The 25392-nt window shown below is 50.1% G+C and overlaps 1 protein-coding gene across 25 annotated transcripts; it reads left to right on the top strand.

Moving 5' to 3' along the window:
* The first annotated feature begins 13 nt into the window (after positions 1–13).
* TJAP1 (tight junction associated protein 1) lies at positions 14–25392 on the top strand. 25 transcript variants are annotated; one of them, XM_037004241.1, is made up of 15 exons: positions 14–87; positions 549–693; positions 2813–2893; positions 10497–10567; positions 10958–11087; positions 15719–15864; positions 17766–17863; positions 18553–18675; positions 20370–20398; positions 21131–21292; positions 21486–21552; positions 21784–21813; positions 22575–22682; positions 22783–22866; positions 23597–25392. In XM_037004241.1, the coding sequence occupies exons 8-15, from the start codon at positions 18577–18579 to the stop codon at positions 24695–24697; spliced, it is 1680 nt and encodes a 559-aa protein (XP_036860136.1). In that variant the 5' UTR covers positions 14–87; positions 549–693; positions 2813–2893; positions 10497–10567; positions 10958–11087; positions 15719–15864; positions 17766–17863; positions 18553–18576; the 3' UTR covers positions 24698–25392. The 25 variants fall into 25 exon arrangements, with proteins under 25 accessions (XP_036860136.1, XP_036860127.1, XP_036860125.1 ...); XM_037004232.1 differs by having other exon boundaries at positions 18550–18675; XM_037004230.1 differs by lacking the exon at positions 15719–15864 and adding an exon at positions 1108–1174 and having other exon boundaries at positions 18550–18675.

Genomic DNA, 25392 nt, shown 5'->3' with positions numbered 1-25392 from the left:
GTGCGTGGGGATTCCCGCGATCGTGGCCACTACCCGGCCTGCCCTGCGGCAAGATGGCGGCCTGAAGGCATCGGGCAGCGGCAGAAAGTTTGTTTTGGGATTGGAGTAGTCGGGCTGGGATGCTAGAGCTGGGGAATATCGTGGGGACCCTAGCATGGCGTAGGGGCGGAGGAGGGACTAGCTCCGGGGTTGAGAAGAGGAAATGGAATGGTGGAAGGTTGGAGGCGGAGAGAAAACAAGAGGGAGATGGAGGAGGAGGGGAGGGTGCCTAGGAACCGGCGGCAGGCTTAGGGGAGGTTCGGGTCGGGGGAACCAGAAGTAGGTGTGCAAGCCCTGGATAAGCAGTCAAGAATTGAAGGGGAGTTTCTTAATCGAGAGTAAAGAAGCCTGGAGCCTGTGGCTGAGGCCCGACTATACCAGGCCGGTGGGAGAGGACAGGGGTCTTTAATGTGGAGGAGGACAGTGGGAAGTGGGGAGAGAAACCTGGAAGATGCTGGGCGGGTTTGGTAAGGAGGGAACTAAAGCCAGCCGAAATGACCCTCTTCCAGACTCAGATCAGCCTTTCCACAGTTCCTATAGCAGCATCTGCCCCAGTTTCAGCCGAAGACCCAGGGGCCCCAGGGATTGGAAGACATCACAGTGTCTTGGAAAGAAGAAGAGGTAGCGACTTGCCCCAGCCCAACCCCAGAGCGGGTAAGGTGGCCTCCAGTGACAGGCTGTTACGCATCCTGGAAGCAGGATGCATGGGCTCCGAATGATGCGGAGATCATTTAATCTGAGAAGAGCACGCTTCTGTAGAGGTTGCCCTTGCCTGTGGTCCCTAAATTAGTGTTCTGCTTAGATTGCACGCTGATTTGTGAGATTTGGGGGTGGAATTGAGCCTTGTGTGTGTGCCTTCACCTGTGCAAGTGAACACTTCAGAGATAAGGCTGAAAGTATTTTAGCGCATCCCTGTCAGAAGTGGTTTCCTATGTGCTCACTGAATATTTTTTGATCACCCCATCACATCTTCAATTTGGCATCCTGTCTGAAGGTGAGATTTGTGGGTGACTGATGGTGGGGAGTTATGAGAAAACAAGTTTCTGATGGTGTTCACTGACTATTTAGGTACCTGCTGTCACCACCTCTTGAATTCACTCTTGGAGCATGTTTACTTCTTTTGATCTTTCCTTTGGTAAGAAGGGCCTGTCAGTATTCCTTTGAGGATGTGCATTTGGTGGGCAGGTGGGTTCAGAGGAGGGGGGAAAGGCAACTTGGGATTAGGGGGAAGAAACCTAGATCAGTTTATAGTAAGAGGTCAAGCTGACAAGTGTAAAGCCCTGGGAATGTTTGTCACATGACTTTTTGATGCTGAGACTCTTGATGTTTGAGATCTGCTTTACAACCTGCACCAGTGTGGGTAATGAAAGGAAAGGATTATGGAACTTTTCTCTTTTAGTAGCTTTCTTTTCTTCCTTGTATTCTCATCAAATCACATTAAAAAAAAATCACCTTCACTTGCCAAACTAAGAATGGCTTGAGAGATAGTAGATTTGTGATTGGAGAAAAGGGAAGAGGTCTAGAGCCACAGAGTTATAGTGAATATGCCCTATGGTTATGTCCAAGACCAAATTGGGAGCAGACTTCTTATTGAAGCCTGTTTAGGGCTGGCATCTGCTCCTTGATTGAACTGGGAGGTCTGGTTTGATCCAGGACTCTTCATTAATCATCTCCTGCAACCCCCCCACCCCCAAAAAAAAGGCTCCAGACAGCCAACCCAAATCACTATTACTAAGTTAGCTTCAATACTGTCTGGCATTTGAAGAACCAATGCTGTTTAGCTGTGACTCCATTTCTAGAAGGTTGAGAACCTTCTCTTTCTGAGGACAATTTGTGCATGCCCTCCTGGAAATTGTGGTCACCAAGGACAGTGTGCTGAGCACACATAGTAGTTAAGAGCACTGACTCTGGAGCCAGACTGTCTAGTTCAGATCCTGGCTTTTCCATTTGTAGCTCTGTAACCTTTAGAAATTGCTTAGCTCTCTGTGCCTCAACTTTCTCAACAATAAATGTGATAGTAAGAGTACATCTCATACAGTTATTGTGAGAGTTAAATAAGTTAATACTTGAATGCATTTAGAATGATGCCTGACAATATGTATTTATTATTATGCTAGTCAGATCTCAGCACTAATTTCTGCTTTATGAGTGGATGTGGTGTCTGTGAAGGGCCCGTATTGGTTTGGGCTGCTATCCTGATAGAGAGGTGAGACACAGCTTTTGGATAGTATAGTTTTGCATGTAGTGGGATGGTCTCGTTAAGCTTTTAAAAGTAATATTAAAATGACAGTGATTTCCTGTTTGAAGTTGTGAGGCTATAGAATTATCTTCTTTGCAATTGAGCAATAATAATAATACTGCTTATTGAGCATATTCTATGTGCCTGGCACTGTGGTTGACTGCTTTAAATGTATTTACTAATTGAATTTTCATAACAACACTACAAAAGAGACACTGCTATTATCCCTATTTTGCAGATGACTAAGTAGAGGTGCAGAATGGTTATTTTGCTCAAGATGACCCAGCTAGAAAGTGGCAGAGCTGGGGTTTGAACCCAGGCAAAGGGGCTTCAGCAATTGACCATTTTCTTGGGTGGGGGAGTGGATATGGTATGAAGTTAACTTTTAGATATGCTTAGTGGCGGTTTGTATCTCATTGGTTTGACATGTTGGTTAGATGTATATACCCATATTGTAGTAAAATTGTTTTGGTTATTTAAAAAATGTGTTAGGAGCTGAGCTCTTACCACAGCTCTCTTCCTCCTTCCTCTCAGAAATAATGACTGGTGCAGGGACTGTGGTGAAGGAGGCCTCTGTGACATGTTAGCCGAATCTGGACTCTCTTCATGATTCAAGTTGGTGACTGCCCTTTGGAAAACCTAGGGGTGTGGGTTGGGTGAGCAGACTGACATTAGGATCCACTCCTAACGTGCCTTACAGGGGTGTGTGTATAATGTAGATGTAGATGAAAGACTCATTCCTGACTTTGATTACTGACATGAGCAGTTGAAGTAGCCATAGTCTTAAATTCATAGACAATCTGGATGTCCTCTATTTAAAAAAAATAGCAAGTTTCAAACTCACAGAAAAAAATAAGTGGTATTTTAAATAGTTCCCTCCCCCCAGCTTCAGGGGAAAATGGAAAACAAATGTGCTGCTGAGGCTTGCGGCAGAGGCCCTGGCCCAGTGCTTGTCTCTTACCCTTTAGCCAGGCAGGAAGCCTGTGTGCAGCCTTGGGGCAGAGGTGTGCCCAAGGTTTGATTGACTGGCTTATCCTTTGCCCTGTATTTAAGACTCACTCTTCCCCTCCTTCTGACTCATGTCCTGTCTATTTAACACACCCTCAGGGCCCATCTTTTTCTTTAGTAAATGATTCTATACTCTGCCCTCAGAGTAGGCCCAAGCCTGGTGTCTTAAACAGATTTCAGGGGAGTTGGGGGCTCAAAACATAGGGCTTTCCGTGAGAATTCTGACCCAGCCCTGTGATGAACTTTTCTACTTGTTATGGCACATGTGATTTTGAGACTCTTGCTTCCCTCCTCCATTAAATTAGGAGCCACATATCTCCGGGTAATGTACTTTATTTTGATTTGCGCTGCAGTCAGCATGCTGAAACATGTTATTGCCATAAAGTACACCTTTGAGTTTTTGTAGAATCCCTCAGACTTTCTAGATTCCTGTCACATTTTAGCAAATGATTGAACTGCAGGGCAAAGGCTGAGGGATTTTGAGCTTATATCTCCCCCTTTACTGTTTTCTTTTTGTTGTTATCTAAATCAGTGTCTTCTAATAACACCCCTTATTCATGTATTAGCTTGAATCTAATCCCTCACCTCCTCTCATCAACATATTTTGAGTGCCAGGGACTTGGGTAAATTGTGCCAACATTTCTCACCTCATTCAGCATCTTAACAGCTCTCTAGACTCAACCTCATTCTCTCTAGCTTCTGGGCCTTTGCACTTGATAGTCCTGCTTCATGGATTAATTCCCCCTTCTCCCATTTATCTTCTTTCTTTGTCCTCAGTTCTCAGTTTAAATGTCACTTCCCTTGGGATCCTTCCCCACACCTGCCCCTCCACCTTTAGTGCTCTTCTGTGCTTGCTTCTCTTTTAACACTTAGGCTGTGTTGTAATTGCCAATTTTCTTGTCTGACCCTAGTAAGACTTAAGTGCCTGAGAACAGGGACCATATTTTAGTATTATATTCTAGTATAGTAGAATAGTGCAGGACACCTAACAGGTGCTTTATAATGCTGTGGTGCATATAGAATGAATAAAATGTGGTGGAGTCTCTTCCCACTCCAATCTGTCTTACGTGCTGTTGTAAAAATTACTTTCCTATATGAAAAATAATTTCTCAGCAATGAAATTGAATTGGTAATCAAAAAACCACCCAAGAACAAAACCCCTGGACCAGATGAATTCACTGCTGAATTTTATCAGACATTTAGAGAATACATAATACCCATTCTCCTTAAAGTTTTCCAAACAATAGAAGAGGAGGGAATACTTCCAAACTCATTCTATGAAGCCAGTATAACTAATACCAAAACCAGGCAAAGACACCACAAAAAAAGAAAACTACAGACCAATATCCTTGATGAACATAGATGCAAAAATACTCAACAAAGTATTAGCAAACCAAATTCAAAAATACATCACGAGGATCATACACCATGGTCAAGTAGGATTCATACCAGGGATGCAAGGATAATACAACATTTGAAAATCCATTAACAACATCCACCACATCAACAAAAAGGACAAAAACCACAAGATCATTTCCATAGATGCTGAAAAAGCATTCGACAAAATTCAACATCCATTCGTGATAAAAACTCTCAACAAAATGGGTATAGAGGGCAAGTATCTCAACATAATAAAGGCCATATATGACTAACCCACAGCCAACATCATACTTAACAGCGAGAAGCTGAAATATTTTCCCCTGAGATTGGGAACAAGACAATGCCCACTCTCCCCACTTTTATTCAACATAGTACTGGAAGTCCTAGCCACGGCAATCAGACAACACAAAGAATAAAAGGCATCCAGATTGGTAAGGAAGAAGTCAAACTCTCACTTTTTGCAGATGGCTTGATATTGTACATAAAAAACCCTAAAGAATCCACTCCAAAACTACTAGAACTAGTATCTAAATTCAGCAAAGTTGCAGGATACAAAATTAATACACAGAAATGTTACATTCCTATACACTAATGATGAACTAGCAGAAAGAGAAATCAGGAAAACAATTCCATTCACAATTGCATCAAAAAGCGTAAAATGCCTAGGAATAAACCTAACCAAGGAAGTGAAAGACTTATACTCTGAAAACTACAAGACCCTCTTAAGAGAAATTAAAGAGGACACTAATAAATGGAAATTCATTCCATGCTCTTGAGTAGGAAGAATTAATATTGTCAAAATGACCATCCTGCCTAAAGCAATATACAGATTCAATGCAATCCCTATCAAAATACTGACAGCATTCTTCAACAAACTGGAACAAATCATTCTAAAATTCATGTGGAACCACCAAAGACCCTGAATAGCCAAAGCAATCCTGAGAAGGAAGAATAAAGCAGGGGTTATCTCGCTTCCCAAATTCAAGCTCTACTACAAAGCCACAGTAATCAAGACAGTTTGGCACTAGCAAAAGAACAGACCCATAGACCAGTGGAACAGAATAGAGAGTCCAGATATTAACCCAAGCATGTATGGTCAATTAATATATGATAAAGGAGCCATGGATATACAATGGGGAAATGACAACCTCTTCAACAGCTGGTGTTGGTAAAACTGGACAGCTACATGTAAGAGAATGAAACTGGATTACTGTCTAACTCCATACACTAAAGTAAACTTGAACTGGATCAAAGACATGAATGTAAGTCATGAAACCATAAAACTCTTAGAAGAAAACAGGCAAAACTCTCTTGATTATAAACATGAGCAACTTCTTCATGAGCATATCTCCATGGGCAAGGGAAACAAAAACAAAAATGAACAAGTGGGATTATATCAAACTAAAAAGCCTCTAAAGCAAAGGACACCATCAGTAGAACAAAAAGGTATCCTACAGTATGGGGGAATATATTCATAAATGACATATCTGATAAGGGGTTGACATCCAAAATATACAAAGAGCTCATGCACCTCAACAAACAAAAATCAAATAATCCAATTAAAAAATGGGCAGAGGATCTGAACAGACAGTTCTCTAGAGAAGAAATTCAGATGGCCAACAGGCACATGAAACGATGCTTCACATAGCTAATCATCAGAGAAATGCAAAGTAAAACCGCAATGAGATATCACCTCACACCAGTTAGGATGGCCAATATCCAAAAGACAACAACAAATGTTGGCAAGGATGTGGAGAAAGGGGAACCCTCCTACACTGCTGATGGGAATGTAAACTAGTTCAACCATTGTGGAAAGCAATGTGGAGGTTCCTCAGAAAACTAAAAATAGAAATACCATTTGACCCAGGAATTCCACTCTTACGAATTTACCCTAAGAATGCAGGAGCCCAGTTTCAAAAAGACATATGCACCCCTGTGTTTATTGCAGCACTATTTACAGTAGCTGAGAAATGGAAGCAACCTAAGTGTCCATCACTAGATGAATGGATAAAGAAGATGTGGTATATATACACAATGGAATATTATTCAGCCATAAGAAGAAACCAAATCCTACTATTTGCAACAACATGGATGGTGCTAGAGGGTATTATGCTTAGTGAAATAAGCCAGGTGGAGAAAGAGAAGTACCAAATGATTTCACTCATCTGTGGAGCATAAGAACAAAGCAAAAACTGAAGGAACAAAACAGCAGCAGACTTACAGAACCCAAGAATGGACTAACAGTTACCAAAGTGAAAGGGATTAGGGAGGGTGGGTGGGAAGGGGGGGAGAAGGGGAATAAGGGGCATTACGATTAGCACACATAATGTGTCAGGGGGCATGGGGAAGGCAGTATAGCACAGAGAAGACAAGTAGTGACTCTATAGCACCTTACTGTGCTGATGGACAGTGACTGTAATAGGGTATGTGGTGGGGACTTGATAATGGGAATCTAGTAACCACAATGTTGATCATATAATTGTATATTAATAATACCAAGAAAACAAAAGATGTCTCTTCCCTTAGAAATGCCATTGTTTCTCTCTCATTTAGGATAAAGTCCACCCTCTGGCTCAGCATGCAAAAAGCTTTCTTATGCTCTGGCCCAAACTCAGCCCTGTAGCCTGAATTGCTGCCACCCAACTTCATCTGTCCTGTTCTTCATTGCTCCAAATTTCCTACTGCTCTTGAACCTCTTATGGCAGTCCATTTACTTTATTCTTTGCTTGTGCAGCTCACCTCTGTCTGAAGCTCTGCTCATTCCCTAAGACCCAGCTCCTCTGTGATGCCCAGTGAGAATTCTCTGCTTTCCTTTCCTCCTTTTGGCCTCTGCAGCACCCTGTTTAAACCTGTTTTCTGGCACTTACCATGTTGTATGGTGAGTTCTTTCTTTATATGTCTCTTTCACTGAGCTGACCCACTGTAGAGGAGGGGCCCTCCCTGGTCTTGAGGTGGGGTTGGGGTAATACTGAGGAGACTGAGAGGGTGGGAGGGGTAGGAATTGGCAGCAGGGTGAGCAGTGTGATAGAGTTTGGAGCTGGGCAGACTTGTTTTCAGTCTTGACTCTGCCACTTACCAGCTGTGTGACTTCAGGCCTGCTGCTTAACCAGTAGGATCCTTGGTGTTTTCCATGTAAAATGAGGGTGACCTCATCTTTTTTGCAGAATAATGAGTTCATAGATATAGCATGGTGCCTGGCCATGGGATAGGATGCTCAGTAAATATTTGTTGAATGAATGCATACCATTTTTGGAAAATGCAGTGGATAAAAAAAAGGCTTTGTTTATTCAAGCTGGACTAAGCCTTTTGACTTCTGCCAGGTGGCCAGGAGCGTTTTTGAGGTGGGAGTGAAATTGAAAGAATCTCCTTTCTTGTGATGAAGCAATAATAAAGGTGAGACTGGGAAATATCATGAATGAGTAGCCTGTGCAAAATCATATTGTTGATGCTTCTCCCAATCTCTTACGTTGTAATGACCCCTTTGATGGATCATGCCATGCATGTGAGATTGGTGGTAACCCTGCTGGATACAGTCAGGAGGTGAGTAGGTGGTGGATTTGTAATGTAGTTAAGGCTGTGCATGACTCGTGGTGTTTGAGGATCCATACTCCATGGTACTTTGTGGACTAAAAATGTTGAGTGACGCTGATGGAACACATTTAGGCATTGAGGAAGCCAGACCTCTTGGCCCCAGTTTTCTTAGGGCTTTGATGATGTCCTTGTTCCACAGAATGGGCTTAGCTCAGATACTCCCCAGAAGTGGTGCTGGTAGCTGAGAGTTGCTGTCCTTTTTTGTTTAGATAATGGGGGTCATTCTTAAGGCACCAGCAAACACCAAAGGAATTTGTTTCCAGATCCCTAGACCTCTTAACTGTATAAGCTAGGTGGTGGTCCAGTGTGAGTTTACAATCAGATGAGGAAGGTATATCTGAGTTCTTGGGAGGGCAGCCTTCTTGTCTGGTCTTTAAACCCCTGCCCCAGGCAGGTGCCTCTCTGTGATCTTAAAGCACTCACCACACTGTCAGGCAAGTGGCTGTTAACTTGTCTCTCCCCAACTAGGGGCAAGGTCTTTTATCTGAAGCTTCTTAGGAGCAGGGTGTTTTACTGAAGGCTGAGCATTTAGGCCCTAAATAGCAGGTGCTAAACAATCCTGGTTACTGTGTGATCTGATCCAGTCCTTCCTCAATGAGACTAAAAGATTATCTGGCAAAATCTTTTGAATTCCTAAGAAGAATATTTTGCAGAAACAAAATGAATGTAGTAACAGTAGCATTGAAAATTATTTTCCAGGGTTGAGTTAATGTGGTTAAATGATCTTTCAGGTATTTGGCTTCAGCTATCTCACCTTTCAGCCTTATGTTCTATAACACATCCCTAAACCAGCAGGAAGGGGTGAAAAGATGAGGCAAAATACACACCACCAGTATATTTTTTTGCTCAATCAGTATCTCCTAGTCATTCTCATCATCCTTAATCAGGATCCTTCTAATCATTTTTGTGTGTTTGTGTTTCTAGACATTACTCATCATGTGTTGCCTGTAAAAGAAACAAAACTCAATAATCATATGTACTGTTATTCAGCTTGCTCTGTTACCTAGCAAGTTACCTAGGGGTAGAGGAGTGCCTGTGGAGGCTTTGAAGGGCCTGGCTGTAGCCCACTTCCCGCTTGGTGGGTTCCTCTGGCGCTGGCTCCTTGGGGGGATGGTGAAGCTTCACTCGAGGTGCTTGCCACAGCAGGCTCCCTGGTTGTCTCTGAGGGATTGATTTTCACTCTGAGATGAATTGTCTGGTAGGGGTGTCCTCGAGTGGGAGTCGAATACGAGCCTGATGTGGGCATTAACATTTCTTCTCACGTGCGTTTCTCACCTTCATTCCTCTTTAATCTTTGCCTAGGAAGAGAGTGAACTTACCTGATTTCTCAGCCTCTGTTTTAGTACAGGGAGAGTCCCTGGTCTCTGAAACCTTGGATCAGCAGGTCACTTGCTGCTCTACCTTTTGAAAGCAAACCAGACTTAGCTGATGTTTTTTTATTTTTTTGTGTGGGTGAGGATTCTGAAAGTAGCCTGTCAATGGCCTCACTTTCTTACCAGTCTAGGGAAGAGGCCAGAGCCCACAGGAAGAGTTTTCTTCTCTTCTTGAGGGTTATCTCACCCTCTGTGGTCAGGCCTTGGCCTTTTGAGCTCTGGGGCTGTTGTCAGAGCAATATGGGGAGCCCGATGATTAGGTGGTTGGGAAGCCTAGTGGAGGTTTTTCCTGCCCATGGTAATCATTAACTGAGGCTTCGGAGAGGCCAGGCTCATCGTATTTGGAGCCAGAGTGGCCACTATCTTCCCTTTCTACCCTGAGTCATCTCATCATCTGCAGGGCTTTTTTTTTTTTTTTTTATCTTATTTTTTCCCTGTCAACATGTTGCCCCTCTGTACTAAGCACCAGCAGTATTTGCTGAGTATTCTCTGGCTTTCCTGTCCTGCACCCTTGGGGTTGCATCTTGTGGGTCTTGGGGACTCTGCTGTGGCTGCAGTTGTCTTGAGATCTCTAAGCCAGAGTGTGTCACTTCCTTTAGGGTAGTTCTGGAGGCTTCAGGAAGAGTGCATTCTGCTGTGTACTGAGCTAGCTGGGGGTGAAATAGTCCCTGTTGGAGTCTGGGGAGCCTGGCTCTGTCCTGGCTTTATTCTTGCTCTGTTGGTTTTTCTGGGGCCAGCTCCCTGGGAAGTGCCATCCCCCTGGCTTTTTTAGAAACTGAAAGGTGGCAGTGTGCCACCCCTTCCCTTAACTGGCCCAGGTGTGGGCCAGGTCACACACTGCCCGATTGTACTGTGCTTTGATGCAGCTCTGGTTGAAGCCTCTGATCCCTGGACCAGCTCTCTCCCAGCCCCTTTCCTTGGAGCCTGTGAGAATAAGGTGAACTCTGTTGGCACAGGCATGGGATGGGTGGCAGCTGCAGCTGTGGGTGGCTTTGTTCTTAGAGCCCAGCTTTCAGAGCTATGGTTCAGCCTGGCAGTGGTGTTTGGGGACTAGGTGAGACAGGGGAACTGCCCCCCTGGTGGGAGGGCCCCCTTCCAGAACAGCCATCTTTTTTTGACCAACCAGAGAGCCTTGTTACCTGGGGTCAGCAAGCTGGGCTCACTGGATGGCAGGGGGATTGCTGCACTTCCATGTGGCGTGGTTTCTGGATGTGAGAAAATCCCTGGGAATCTAGTGGGAAGTCTGGAGGAGCTTCCCCTTTCAGGAGAGTGGTGTGTACCCTTGGGCATCCTGCAGCTTGGCATTCCTTCTGCTCTCTCTTTGCAGCTCCGGAGTTGGGCTGCTCACAAACCAAGCTGTCTGTTTATATGGAGTGCCTGGAGGGCGTCTGCCATGAGTCTGTCGCTAACCATGCTAACCAGGAGAGCTGGCTGGTTGGGGAGAAGACACTAACCCTGTGAGTCTGACTCGGGCCTGCTAACCTGCCCTGGGAGTACCATCAGCAGTGCCTGTCCTCTCCCCTCCCCGAGCCCCCTCTCCCAGCCCCCTCCTTGTAGCTTACATCATGCCATCCCTTCTGCTCCCTTGTCCTTATACTGGATTCTCTCCCTCTTCCCAGTGTCTTTTCTGGGGTGGGGATGTGCCTCTTCCAGGGCCAGGAGAGGGGGTTTCCTGTGCACAGTCACCTGCTCATCTACCAGCTGCTGCTGGATTCTGCCCTCCACCCCTCTCAGTTCTCCCTTAAAAGAAAATTGGTTAGTTCTGTTGAATCTGCTTTTAGCACATGGAGTTTGAGAATACCTTTCAGCTACCATGCTGTTTGTGTTTCATGCCTCAGACAGATGGAGCTAGAGTGGGAAGGTAATTTCCTTCTAGATGGATAATTTCCTTTTTTCAAGAGGGAGTATGGAATCGTGTTCACATTATTTTCACCCCAGGATAATAATTTAAGATCGATCAGAAGGTTCTCCTTGGGGTTGGGGAGGTTGAGGAGAACCTTGGCCTGGCTGTGGGAAATTCCCTTGGCAGAAGAGTGAAGCTACTTAAGCTGGAGCCCAGAACTAGGTACCCATCTGAGATGTAGCTCCTGTTGGTGACTGTTGCTCTCGTAGGTGGCATGGGTGCAGTTTGGTCCCCTACTTCTTTCCAGGCTGGAGCTTCAGGTTGACTTGAGTGGGGAAGAATAGCTAGGAAGGACTGTAGCCCGAAGGGCAGGACGTGGCTGTGTACTCCACCATGGGCCTAAGAGAGGCCTTGTCCTCAGCCTGCCGTGGAAAAGCTCCTGCCAAGCTCCCTTCTCCCTCCAGGCTTGGAAAGGACAAGGGGGCTCTGGGGATAGAAAGAAGGCCAATTGCTTGGGCTCCTTGGTGTTCTGCACAGCAACTCTTTAGACAGACTCTCAGTGTCTCTAGCCTCTGGAGGCAGTGCAGTATGGGTAGGCTGGTTGCAGGAACCTGAGACCAGAAGGCCCTATAAGCATATGGATTCTGTTTCCCCTGGGCTAGAGGGAAGAAGGCAGGGAACTGCTTGCTAGCAGGGGGTGGGAGTGCATAAATGTGAGAAGGTATAGGTCCTGCATGGATGTGCAAGGACTTTGAATCGGGAGTCAGCAAGCTGGAGGGGTCTGTGGCTTGGGTCTGACAAGGAAAGCGCAAGGGGTCTGGGGTGGAGGGCTGCTTCAGGCCCATGCCTCACTTTGCCCTTCCTTAGGAGAGGGCATGGGGACTGGTGTCAAATGCTGGTTAGGACCTTGGGGATTTTTTTGCCCTCCCCTTATGATGGGGTGGGCAGTTTGGCTTACTTGGATCATCATCATCAGTTTCTTCAGCCCCTTTGTTCCTGTCAAGTGTTTGCTTGAAAGAGAGACCAGGTGGATAGACTTGAGGTATTTGCTCAGGTGGGGAGCCATATGAGCTCTTACAAGTCACCAGTGTTCATTCTGGGCAAAGTAATTCCTACCCATTTTGGCTTTTAAAAACCTATCAGTCTGTTCTGCTTAGAGCAGGCAGGGCTCCAGGTCAGGGCCACAGGCAGCTTGTCCTAAGAGGGTGAGGTTGTACTTGCCCAGAGGGGCAGCAGGCATGGCTGTTAGAAGGGCAGCAGGGCTGGCCTGGGCACAGACTGGCATCTGCCAGCCTAGTCCTTGGCCTAGAGTGGAGCGCACCCAGGCTCCACCTCATGCTCTGTTGGCTGCTTGCCTGCCACGCGTCCAGGATTGCTGAGGGCTTTGCTCATGTATCTCAGGAACAGCTGCAGGCCGGAAGTGGGGGGGCTGGTGGCAAGCAGGAGGGAAAGGCTGAACATAGCCAGCTTTGGTAGGATTGGCTCACTGTGCTGCTGTTACTGACAGGCAGGGTGGACAGGGACTAGAATAATGGTGGGGGTGGGGTGGGGGGTGGCCCTTGTGGGCAGTCCCCAGGGTCCCTGCTAGGTCAGCTGGTTACAGGGCTGGCCCTTGCAGGCTGGTGGTTTCTGTTTCTTGGGCGTCAGCTGGAGGCAGAGCCAAGATTTCAGAGATTTGAGAAGCAGCCAGGCTAGTATGGAAGGAGTGTGCCTTGCCCCAAGTGGCACAGTTTCCTCCAGGCTTGTTGAGTTCAGAGACTGTGTCCAGGGTTTATAGCTGAGGACTCTTCCCACAGCGGAGGCACTAGTCCCTGAGTTTATGTTTTAGCAGTTGATTAGGGGCTTTAGGAAGGGTCTGTGTTTTTTATTACTTTCATCCTGCTGGGTTCCAAGGGAATTGCAGGATACAATATGACTTGAATATTATGAAAAAGAGCCAGTATTCCTTTCATTGTAAAAGCAGTAGTGTTTGCTAACTTCCTTTTGACTTTCTTTGGGTGAATTATGAGGAAGAACTTTAATGATTTTTATGGTGATGTATGGGCTCCTTGATCCCAAAGATTGGGTTCATTGACTCCTCAGGTCCTTCACTGCCCGATCAGTGGCAGCTGTTGGCAGAAAGGCATATCAGTAGGTTTGGAAATGGTCTGAGCCTAGACAAACTGTTGGGCCATAATTTCTTAAAGAGAATGTGGGTGATGTGGGGAGTTGGGGAGGCAGCTTGTCTCTCCAGGGCAGGACAGCTGAACTGGAGTAGGGGTGCAAAGGGAGATAGTCACGTAGAACATGGGGAACCGAACAAGATAATCTGGTGGGGAAAGGCTGAAGTTTGAAAAGCTAGAGCTACACCCATTTTTAATTCAACCTGTCTTCCTCTGCTGGACCACTGTTAAGGGGGTGGCCTCTGAGCCCTCAGCAGGGAGAAAGCTGGATACTTGGATCTCCCTTCCTCTCCTGTGCTTTTGACTTTGCCCAGGGCCTTGGGCAGCCCCAGAGAAAGTGTGGCAGTAGGAAGTAAGAGGGTGTCCTTGGCTCTTGGGCTTGAACCTTTTTGCTGTTGCCTCCTGTGGATGTTTTCCGGGAGTAGGGGTAAGGATAGAGTTTGGAGTCAGTTCAGTATTCTCAAGTGGATTCTCCTTGGCCTACTCTGTCGCCAGCAGCAGTGCTCTCTGACCATGGTGGAAGCCTCTGGTCACCTACATACACATACTCTCCATGTCCACAAAAGGCAGCAGGTATGAGTCCTGTCTCCTGGTTAAAGGGTGATGATTGGCGTGCTTTGTGTCCTTTGATTAAAGGACTCTACTCAGTCAACTTCTGGTGCACGTTTCTCCTTGTATCTGTTTCTGACTACATTCTGGCTCAGCTGTTCAGTGGGTTCACAGTGCAGGTTTGCTGTGCGTGCCGAGTCCCATTTCTAATGAAAGTAGACTTTGTTCTCTGGAGGCAGCTAATCATGCCCCATGGGCTGTAATCAGGGAGAAGGTATTTAATACAGGGCAGGAGGCAAGAGGCGGCCTGCACTGACTGGCAGATTGCAACATGGCAATTAGGAGGCTATCACCCCCCTCTCCATCCCAGCAGATACGGGGTTGAGTCTCTCCACTGGTCTGATTTTGAGTAAGGGAAGAATGAATACTATGCAGAGGAGGGAGGAGGCGGGGTTAGGTGGAGTGGTGTGGGGGCGGTGAGGAATGAGAGCTGCTTTCCCCTCTCACCTCATCTGCATGAGGTGGGGAAGGTGTGCCGCTGCTCTGGGTGTCTCCCTCAGCAGGGCCTGCAGGTCCAGCCCAGGAGCCTCAGACTAGCCTGGGTCAGCCAGAGGTTTTAACCCAGGCCTCGGCCTTTCCCACAGCACAGCTGTTCTTGGAGTACAAACCCAGCATGTGATCTGGTAGGCCCACATCCTCAGGCATCTGCTCCCAATTCCTCGAAGCTCCAGTAGTTTGGGGTGAGGGGTGGGCGTTGGATTCTTCCCTGCCAATTTCTACTTCCAGAAGACCATTTTCTTGGTGGTGCCCTGGAACAAGCTCAGCATCAAGCAAGAGGCCCTAAAGGCTCTTGGCTTGCTCATCACAGCCCATGTCCCATTCTCAGTTGTCCAGCTGCTTACCCTGGGTACCTTCTCAACTTGACACAATATTGGGAGTCCTCCGTGAGCTGAAACAACCTGGGAACTTTGGGGGAAGGAGATGTGGCCAGTGGAGGCTGCACCTAATAGCTGAATCTTCCTGGAGGGACTGCTCTGCTCCCTTGCAACTCACCTTTCATCTCTTACCTGTGGGCCTTGGGTCTAGCTGCTTCTTGGCTTTGTTCTCCACTGCATCTGGCATTGCTCTCACCCCTGGGTCTGTCCTTCCTTGAAGCACTTCCAGTTAAGGACAGCCATTGTGTTCCTGTTTACTGCTGGAATTGTGGCCCTCTGTGGACTGGATCTGGGGCACTTAGGAGATCTCAGGAGTGGGAGCTAGGGCCCCAGTAAACACTGGTATTTATAAACATGGAGCAGGGAGTAGCATAGATTCTCCCTTGGGAACTTGTGTTGGGGACGCTGCCGGCCCCCTGGTAGACTGTCTCCCCAGTTGGGAGTGGTCCTACCCGCTGTGACTGATGTGTATGAAAAGAGGAGGCTTTGGCTGGGAGAGGGAAACCTCCATCACCACTACCATTCATCCCATAGAGTCCATCTGCAGTTACTCCCCATCTCACTGCAAACCACATCCATGCTGTCTGTCTCTTCAGCAGGGCAGCTCATCTGGCCAGAAAACGCTGGGAATATGTGCTGTGGGGCAGAGGAGTGGGGACTGAGGTCAAGATGAAGCAGGAGGAGCTTGTAGGATGTGTGACAACTAGAGGCTGGGCTGCAGAGCATGGAGGCCACTCTCCTACAGGTAGTTACCGGGTACCTGAGTATGTCAGTGTCTTCCCTGCGTGCATACTGCTCAGCCAGGAGTCCTGGTGCCTGGAAGACAGCGTGGGCATTGGCAGGAATAGGGCTAGAGAAGTAAAGAAGACACCAAGAATAGAGGTGGGGGTCACGAAGAAGCCTGCTGGGGGTTGGGGGCTACTCAACTGGTTAGGGAACTGATGGGGAACGGAACAAGGGGCCTGTTTTCTCTGTAGAGAAGGGAATAAGGCAGAGGCCAGCTCTGGAGCCACTCCTAGATTTTGTAGAAGCTCTTGGCGACCTTAAGGATTAAGAGTATCTCTTAATCCTGTGTCTCTTGCTCTTCCCCCTTTTTCAGCTCATGTACATGCCATACTCAATTCACTCTGAGTATCACAACTCAAGTACCCAGGCTGGCTTGGGACTTTCTGGGCCTGTCCCTAGGCCATAGTAGCTCCCACCCTGGGGCCCTCTGGAGGGGTAGCCCCAGGGAACCTGTGGGGGTGGCTTGTTTGTTCCCGCACACCCCAGGAGTGTGCTGTCCTTTCAGGCCTGCCCGGATTCCTGAGAAGGGAGTCAGCCAGACACAGCATGCTGCTTGTGCCCTGTGGGGACATGTTCTGCCTCACCATCAAAGGGGTGGAGGTTGGCGGCTCGTGCCTGCTGCCACGCCCCAGAACCCCAAGCCAGAGACCAGGCTGCCCAGATGGAGGAGGAAGGCCACTCCTGCTTCCCTGCCTCCTCTACTCCTCACAGTCCTTCCTGCTTCGGGCCCGTTGGAATGTGACAGGAGTCATGGCCAGAGCAGGTCCTGACAGCAGCAGCACTTGCTTTAGCCTGCAAGGCTTCCCTCAGCCCCCAGCTCTATTTAGATGGATGGCAGGGGGAGAGGGTTTATGCCCAGAAGGCCACCTAAGGTTACTCTGTTGGTCCCTGTGGTGGCTGCTGCCCCCGTGCTGCAGCCCAGCTCATTACAGGTGGGGGAAGAGCTTGGAACCCTGAGAACCTGGAGGGGACCTCATAGGTCACGCAGTCAGCCACCTCTGTGTGGATGAGGAACAGGCTTATCCAGTGAGGAAAGGCCTTACCCAGGGCCACACAGTGTGTCGGAAGCAGCACTGAGCCTGCAACCCAGGTGTCTCAGCTCCCAAGACTTGGGCTCTCTGCACCAGGGTTTCTCAACATTGGCACTTGTCAACCTTTCAAAGAATTAGCTTTCCTGAGGGGGCAGTGCTGTGTACCGCACAGTGTTTAGCCACATCCCTGGCCTCCATTCATTAGATGGCAGTAGCTCCCAGCTGTGTTATGACAACCCAAAATATGTTTATAGACATTTGCCAAATATCTGGGAGGGGGAGGGGGAGGGGCAAAGTGTGTGTGTGTGTGTCCCTCCTGGACCTAATCCTCCTCATTACAAGGTCTGTTTACTAGCATTGTACACAGTAGTCATCTTTGGGCTCATTTTGGAACCATTATAGGAGCTTTCTTTCCCATCTTCTCAGGTCTCTACTAGGCTTTTTCCTGGTATTCTCTTCTACAACCTAGGTTCTTCAAATCTCTTAGTTATTTCCAGACTCTGAGAGGACATATGTGGGTAGGATGGTGACAGGACAGGGCCAGAGCTGTTCCAGAACCAGGCATGTGGTAAACTGATGCCATGAATTCTTACAGACACACATGTATCCTATTGGGCCTGTGACATTGCTTTCGTGGAGAAAGTCAGGAGCCCAGCACTTCTAGGTCTCTCCTGTCCCTACCATTTCCCCCTCAGACCCTGTTCCATGGCTTTCCTTCTTGGCTTTCCCTAGGGGGCCTTCAGGTCCTCCACTGGACAGGCTGGCCTGTGGTGCTGACAGACAGGCGGCTGACACCTGGTTTCCACTTTCTTCCCTTCTCTGGTTTCAGGAGCTTTTGGCTAGAGGAAGTGGAGGGGCCGTGGGATGTGGAGAGCCGAGGGCTAACTCTTGGACAGCGGAACAGAGAGAGCTGCCGACAAACAGACGGTATGTTCCATGAGGCCTGTGCCCCCCACTTGGCTCCCTTCCGGGGAGGATGGCAGGTGAGGGGCAGCCCACCTCTTGGTGGGGGTTGGTGGAAAGAGTGGTGGAGGCCAGAGAGGCTTGGCCTTCAGGGCTCTCAAACTGGGAGACCCCCCACTGAGAAGCCTAGGTACACATCCTCAACCCTCACCTGGTTATGACTTTTTAGGTTAGCATTTACTGCACATTTCCTAAGTGCAAGGTACTGTTGTTAGTGCTGTATATAATCTTCACAATGACCTATGAAATTGTTGCTCTTTTGATCCCCAGTTTAGAGTTGAAACTGATACACTGGGGGCAGTTTTCCCTCTGAGGCCTTCTAAACCCAGAAAGGTGCATGGTGGGCTGCTCTTGGACCCCTCGCCCCACTGCTAGGGCATAGTCTCCTCTTCTTGGTACCCAGGCCCTAGGCTCTGCCTCTCCCACCTGTCTGTTTCCATTGGACCCGTGCCCTGCTCCAGCACTCCCCTGACCTATGGGCACTGACACACCAAAGTCCAGCCCTTCTAATGACCCCAGCAATGGCTCAGGCCCATCTGCCTGCCCGGTGGCTCCTATATATGTCATGTCCCCTTTTACTCACTTTTTCCCTCAGTCCAGAGGCATCTCACCCATGTCTCTGAGCCTCCTCCTTCCTTGCTTCCCCTTAGCAGGTTGAGGAGCACCCAACTCCCAGAATGACCAGTGCAGCCCCTGCTAAGAAACCCTACCGCAAGGCACCGCCTGAGCATCGGGAGTTGAGGCTGGAGGTTCCTGGATCGCAGCTGGAGCAGGAGGTCAGCAAGACTGGTAGCCCTTCCCTGGCTGGCAGATGCAGCCCCAGAGGCTGGATGTCTATCTGACTTCTGCCCGAGGGGACCTCTGGCCCCCCAAGTCAGGGTGAGGGTTACTGACAAACGTTGGGGTCTCCCAGCTGCAGCGCTGCTGGTGGGGGCAGTGCAGACTCAGGGGATAGCTGTGCTACATGTCCACATGTCAGGGAACCTCAGAGCCTTTGGGGTCCAGTAGAAATGATCTCATGCGGTACTATTATTCCTGCAAGAGGCAGCCCACCAGACTGAGGGGTCCTAGCCTGTTGGAGGCTGGGACTTCTATCCTTTATTAGTAGAGGAGAGCCAGTTACCCTGCAGTCCTTTGGGGGCTATTAGGAGGTGGTGCTCCAGCCATGGCCCACCAGACCAGCTGTTCCTCATTATCCCCAGAAGTCTGGCCCTTCCTCCAGCTTTGCTGTATTTGGCTAACATTTGTTAAATACATGCTTCATACCAGGAACTGCCTTAGGTTCCTAAGGAGCGTTTTGCAGGCAGCTGCAAAGTATTGGCCTAAATGGCCATGCTTCCTCATTAAGCGCACTCTCAGGTGGAAACAAGTGTTGGCGTGTGTTCGTCTTGCTGCTGTGTTTCCACCCTGTTGTGTGTGGAGGACAGTTAAAGAACTTGATAGTCAACATGTGCTGAGCCTCAGGCGTGCCATGGCCTGCTTTGGTCAGCCTCAGGGCAGAAAGGCCATGACTTGCCCATTTTCAGTTCAGGGAACATTAAATTAAAAGGGCAGGTATTGTACTAGGTGCCACCCAGTAGGCCTACCCCTGGTTTTGAAGATGAGGACACTAAAGCTCAGTGAGGTTAACATAGCCAGTGTGTGGCAGAACGGGATCAAATCCAGGCTCCGGTGGCTCCCAAGTCCATGGTCGGGGTTCCCTGCCTCATTTTCCTGCCTGTGATTGGTGTGCTGAAGCAGTCAGCTCCATTCGGGGTGGGTCCTTCTCCAGCTGAGGACCCTTCCCTCTTGCCATGGCATATGCCTGCTCTGCTTTGTGGTTAGCTGAGTTCTATCTCTTGGGCCATGACCAAGATGGAGGGCTTGGGGCAGGAGGAGGACAAGGGACGGCTTGGGGAGGATGGGGCAGGAGGTCAAAATCAAGAGAAGACCCTTGACTCCCCTCAGTCAGGATCTGACTGTGCACTCATTCCCCCTGGCCTCTGTAATGGCCTCATTCTGCCCCTTCTTTCCCACCAGAGGCCAGGAGGGCCCGATCAGAGCTCAGAACCCTGCCATAGCTTGCCTAACTTCTTCACTTCTCTGGAAGGAAGGTTTCTGCCATGCCTACAGGGCCTCCCAGGAGCCCTGGGAACAGCTGAGAGGCTCTCTATCTCAGGGAAAGGTGGCATGGGTACCAGGATTCATTTGCCACTGGATGTCGGATTAAGAGAGGGGTTAGAGCAGGTATGGGTTGGGGTGAGGATTGGAAGGGGTCCTTGAGTCTTCTGGTTGGCTTGGAAGAGAGTCATCTAGGCTTGTCCAGGTCTTACTGGACTGCCTCCATCTCTGCAGGGCCCTGCTGCCCACTTCTGCTGTCAGATTCTTTGGGCTTCAGACATGGCCCTTGCCAGGGCTCTTTGGAGGGTGGGCCAAGCAGGCGGCCAGTGGTCCAGAGATGAGTCTCACAGTTCTGTTCTTTTGTGCCCAGGAGCCCCTGACTGATGCGGAGCGGATGAAGTGAGTATCTGCTGCCTGAGAGCCTGACCTGCTTTACCGTAGCTCTGTCCCACTTAGCTTGGGGCAAGGCTATTGGTACAGTTGGGCTTTTCCTTGGATTAAGTAGAGGTAGGGGTGGGCTGTTCAGGAACTCTGGGACAGGAGGCTTGATGTGCATATTCCTTCTGGAAAAAGAAACTTTGTTCCATGGACCCCAAGAGAACCTGGAATCAAGGAGTTGGATGGCTGTGAGGGGACTGCTCTTGTCAAAGAGCCTTTCCCAAGCTCCTAGCCCTCCTGCACCAGCTGCCTCCCTGCAGTCCTGTCTGTCAGCCACACGAGGCCCCTGGAGGGGAGTGCAGTGCTGGGCTGGATTTCCAAGAGATTAATAATGGAGCAGTCTGATTGTGAAGTGGGGAAACTGGAGCTTGGGGCTCGGTGGCTGGCTGACTTAGGCTGTAACCAGAGACAACTGTACCCTTCCTCCAATTCTGTGTTTCCATTCTTCTCCACTGAGGGGGGTTGGGCTGTCCTTTGCTGTCCCCTCTGCCTCCTCACAGTCTCCAAGCCAGGCTGTGTTCTCAGCACCCGCAGGCCTTTGGGATGTGCAGGCTGAGTTTCACCGAGTCCCCTGTCCCCAGATGCTTGTTTTCATGTCCTCCCTGCTCCTTCCGTCCTGAGCCCAGCCTGGGGCTCCAGGGCTGGCGCTTCTCTTTCTGATGCCCCTCTACTCTTGACCCCTCATCCTGCCAGGCTCTTGCAGCAGGAGAATGAGGAGCTTCGCAGGCGCCTGGCTTCAGCCACCAGGCGCACTGAAGCTCTGGAGCGTGAGCTGGAAATCGGGCAGAACTGCCTGGAACTGGAGCTGGGCCAGAGCCGTGAGGAGCTGGACAAGTTTAAGGACAAGTTCCGCAGGTGTGGCAACAAGGGGCTAGGACACACATACACACATCTCCCCATTACATACATCACACATCTGCCTGGAAGAGGCGTTGGAGAGCATTGATTCTGATGAGAAAACTGAAGTCTTGGGAGGAGAATGACTTGCTTAAGATCCCACATGAAGGCGGGATCTTGACCCAGGGGTCTGCCTTGTATTCCTCTGCAGGCTGCAGAACAGCTACACAGCTTCCCAGAGGACCAACCAGGAACTGGAGGACAAGCTGCACACGCTGGTAATCTGAGGAGGCAGTGTGGCTGGCACTGTGCTCACAGCATAGCAAGGGGCTAGGACCTGCCTGGGGAATGCCTTTCTGCTCTGGGGCTTGGGCGGGAGGGGGCGGTGCAGGCAGTGGTGGGAAGGCCATGGCAGTGTGCTGTGTGAGTCAGGACTGTCTTAATGCTCATTCTGTTTCTCTCTGTCTTTCCCTCATGCTGCCATCGTTGCTGCTGCACTCTCCTCTCAGGCCTCTCTTAGCCACAGCTGGATTTTTGCAGTTGCGTCTGAGTTTGAGTGTTTTCTCCTTTGTCCTGGCCTCCTCCTCGGCTGAGATCGGGGATTGCTGGGGCCCTGGCTATTCCCCCTGCCCACTCCTTTCCTCTTTCCTCTGTGAGGCCCGTTCAGTCATCACCACCTCCCTCCTGGGGGACGGCTGGGGAGCCTGCTCTTGGCTTAGGCAGAAGTACTGATTGATGTCACCACTGAAAACGCACAGCTTCTCGGCTGCAGTGGCAGCAAGCCCAGGCCATTTGGGGGCAGGGGGGTGCAGAGCCAGTCCATGAGCTGAAGATCAGAAGGCTGTTTTTGAGCCTGCAGCCCCTTCCCTGTTGAACTAGTTAATCTCACAGGCTCCCCCAGCTGCCACCCAGCCACTACCTCCTCCCTCCTCCCAGCCTGATCCGGGAGACAGCTGCACACTTAGGCTTCACTCCCTGGGTTTGCACATCTATTGCCTCTGAGGTGCCAGCTGCCTTACTTGGTGCATAGAGTTCCTCATGCTCCCTCAAGGGATGGGCAGCTCTTCTGCTGTCTCTGTCCTGGCCCAGGTGACAGTAGGCCATGCCCAGAAAGTGCTGACCCCACAGCTATCCAGACCACAGGAGAAGTGTCTGGTGTCCTTCTGTCTGTCCATCATCTGTCTCTGTCCGCCTTGGTTGCCATGGCACCTGCAGCTTCCTGTGTCTCTAGTCTGGGAGAAGGGAGGGGAGGGAGGGCTGTCTGGGGCGTGGGCTGGATTCACCGCGTCTTGTGCCTCAGATCAAGAAGGCTGAGATGGATAGGAAGACACTGGACTGGGAGATTGTGGAGCTGACCAACAAGCTGCTGGATGCCAAGAACACCATCAACAAGCTGGAGGAGCTCAATGTATGTGCTCTTGGGGGCTTCCTCGCCTGTGGCTGGCTTTGCCTGGCCCAGCCCTGCTCCTTGGGCAGGGCCGGGCTCTGAGCCAGGTCTGTATCTGCAGGAGCGGTACCGGCTAGACTGCAACCTGGCTGTGCGGCTCCTCAAGTGCAACAAGTCTCACTTCCGTAACCACAAGTTTGCTGATGTGAGTAGAACACTCTCCCTGTCAATGCCAGTCCCACCTTTTTAGGACTCTTCTAACTCCAGTTTCTACACCTCTTTCTCCATCCCCTTTCTGCTTTGCCTTCCCTGTTAATGTCTCAGGTCTCCTCTCCATGTCTCCTCTCCAGCCAGTCAGCTCTGCTACTGGTTGGTGTTCCACAGTGCTGTCAAAGGCCCATTATCACTAGGACTGTTGGTGTTTCTGGAACAGAGACATGGAGAGAGGGACTCAATTTCAGTATCCCATGCAGGAAGGTGGGGGTGGCCAGGAGCTATCAACCATAAGAATATTGAGAGAGAATTTGGCCTAACTGATCCCAGGGGGCAGACTTGAGACCCCAGAGCCTCAGGCCTGAGGTTGATGGGGCCTAAGGATGGAGTGAAGGTGTTCCCAAGGCTGCTCTTCAGGACAGATTCTCAGCTTATGTCTGGTTTGGGCAGAAGCCACTGCTGAGATAGGGGAGAGCATATGGGGCTTCAGTTCTGGGTTCAAGTCCTGACTGCATTAAGGTGAATCTTCATGTTATTTTACTCCTTCTGGGCCTCAGATATCTGTGAAATGAGGATATACTTTGGCATACTTCAGGAATAGGAGACAGCAAAGTGCTGAGCACACAGTGGTACTTCTATGTGGTAGCCATTATTTTTGCTATGAGTCAAGCTATTTTAGGCTGGATCATTTGTGTCTCCCTTCTTCCACTCCTGTACCGCAGCTGCCCTGTGAGCTACAGGACATGGTTCGGAAACATCTGCACCGTGGTCAGGAGACTGCCAGCCCAGGCCCTGCCCCCAGCCTGGCACCAGGGGCCGTGGTGCCCACCTCAATCATTGCCCGGGTGTTGGAGAAGCCAGAGTCTCTACTGCTCAGTTCGGCCCAGTCGGGCAGTGCTGGGCGCCCCTTGGCTGAGGATGTCTTTGTGCATGTGGACATGAGTGGGGGTGCCTCTGGCGACCCAGCCAGTTCCCCAGCCGCTGGCAGCCCTGTACCCCAACCCAATGGAGAGTGCCGCTCTTTGGGTACTGCTGGGGGCTCCCCAGAGGAGGAGCTGCCCCTGCCCGCCTTTGAGAAGCTGAGCCCCTACCCTACCCCATCTCCTCCACACCCACTGTATCCTGGCCGCAAGGTAATAGAATTTTCTGAGGATAAGGTGCGAATCCCCCGTAACAGCCCCCTGCCCAACTGCACTTATGCTACCCGTCAGGCCATTTCCCTGAGCCTGGTGGACGAAGGGAGTGAGCAGGCCCGGCCCAGCCCAGCACCCAGCAGCCCTGCCTCAGCCCAGGCCTCGCCCCACCACCAGCCCAGCCCTGTGCTCCCAACACTCAGTGCCCCAGCCAGCTCTGCCAGCTCTGAGGAAGACCTGCTGGCCAGCTGGCAGCGGGCGTTTGTGGACCGCACTCCACCACTTGCCACTGTGGCCCAGCGCACAGCCTTTGGACGGGAAGCACTCCCTGAGCTACAGCGCCATTTTGCCCTTAGCCCCCCTGACAGAGATGAGGAGGTTCAGGCACCTTCATCCCCACCCAGTGGGAGTGGGCTTTTGCTGCCAACAGAACTTGACTCTAGCCTTCCCAGGGAGGAGGAAGAGGAAGAGCTGAACCTGCCCATCAGCCCTGAGGAGGAGCGCCAGAGCCTGCTGCCAAGTGATAGTGGCCCAGAGGAGGGGCCTGGCACTTCCCACACTGAGGGCAGGGCCTGGGCACTCCCCAGCTCCAGCCGCCCCCAGCGTAGCCCGAAGAGGATGGGGGTGCACCACCTGCACCGCAAGGATAGCCTGACCCAGGCCCAGGAGCAGGGCAACCTGCTCAACTAGGACCCCTGCTTGCCTGCCTGCCTGCCACTGCTGCACTGGGACTGCAGGGAGGCCCTACCCTGCAGCTCGGGGTCCCCTTCCCAGCCCAAGGCCTTGAACTCTCCCCCATGCCCGCACAGCTCTTCCTGTGTGGGTGGGGTCAGGCAGTGGGCCACACCAGGCCTCTCAGCTGCACTGACTATAACTGGCACCAGCTTGCCTCATGGTTTTTCCTGTTTCTCCTTGGAATATTTATTCTCCAAAGGTAGCACACAGCTGGGCTCAAGACCTTTCTTCCAGTCAGCCCAAATTGGGCTGTTCTGGGGAGCTGAGGGTTTATTTCATCAGTGTTCTCATGCCACCCTCCTTTCACATCCACAAGCTGTGTTGTGTTTTTTGAGGTGGGGGCAGTGTTGTCAGGATTACTAACCTCCAATTCCTATTTTCTACTTGTTTCCCTCTTCCCTCAAATCTGTGCTAGCTGTTGCCTTCAAGGGGCCCTTGGGGGAGGAGGGAGAGGACTGACTCAGGGCTCCCCTCTGCTGGCTCCATCCTCCCTCTGGAAGGGAGTAGAGGGTGGGATTCAGGGGTCTCAAGCTGGACTCAAGGTGAGGCCTGGCCCCCTCCCAACCTTGGCTCTAGACTGTTACTCCCAGCTTTGGGAAATTTTCTCACTGATGACTATTTTAAAATTAAATAAAACTATTTTACCGGTA

Source organism: Manis javanica, chromosome 16 (assembly GCF_040802235.1).
Source record: "Manis javanica isolate MJ-LG chromosome 16, MJ_LKY, whole genome shotgun sequence".
NCBI lineage: Eukaryota > Metazoa > Chordata > Mammalia > Pholidota > Manidae > Manis > Manis javanica.
The sequence above is the reverse complement of the archived record's forward strand: the minus strand, read 5'-3'. Positions and strand labels throughout refer to the sequence as shown.

Excerpts from the sequence above, each read along its gene's own strand:
- TJAP1 (XM_037004242.1), top strand. The coding sequence starts at position 18,577 with ATGACCAGTGCAGCCCCTGCTAAGAAACCCTACCGCAAGGCACCGCCT. Across the intron at positions 20,399-21,130 it reads ACTGATGCGGAGCGGATGAA|GCTCTTGCAGCAGGAGAATG; the intron begins GTGAGTATCTGC and ends TCATCCTGCCAG. Across the intron at positions 21,293-21,485 it reads TTTAAGGACAAGTTCCGCAG|GCTGCAGAACAGCTACACAG; the intron begins GTGTGGCAACAA and ends ATTCCTCTGCAG.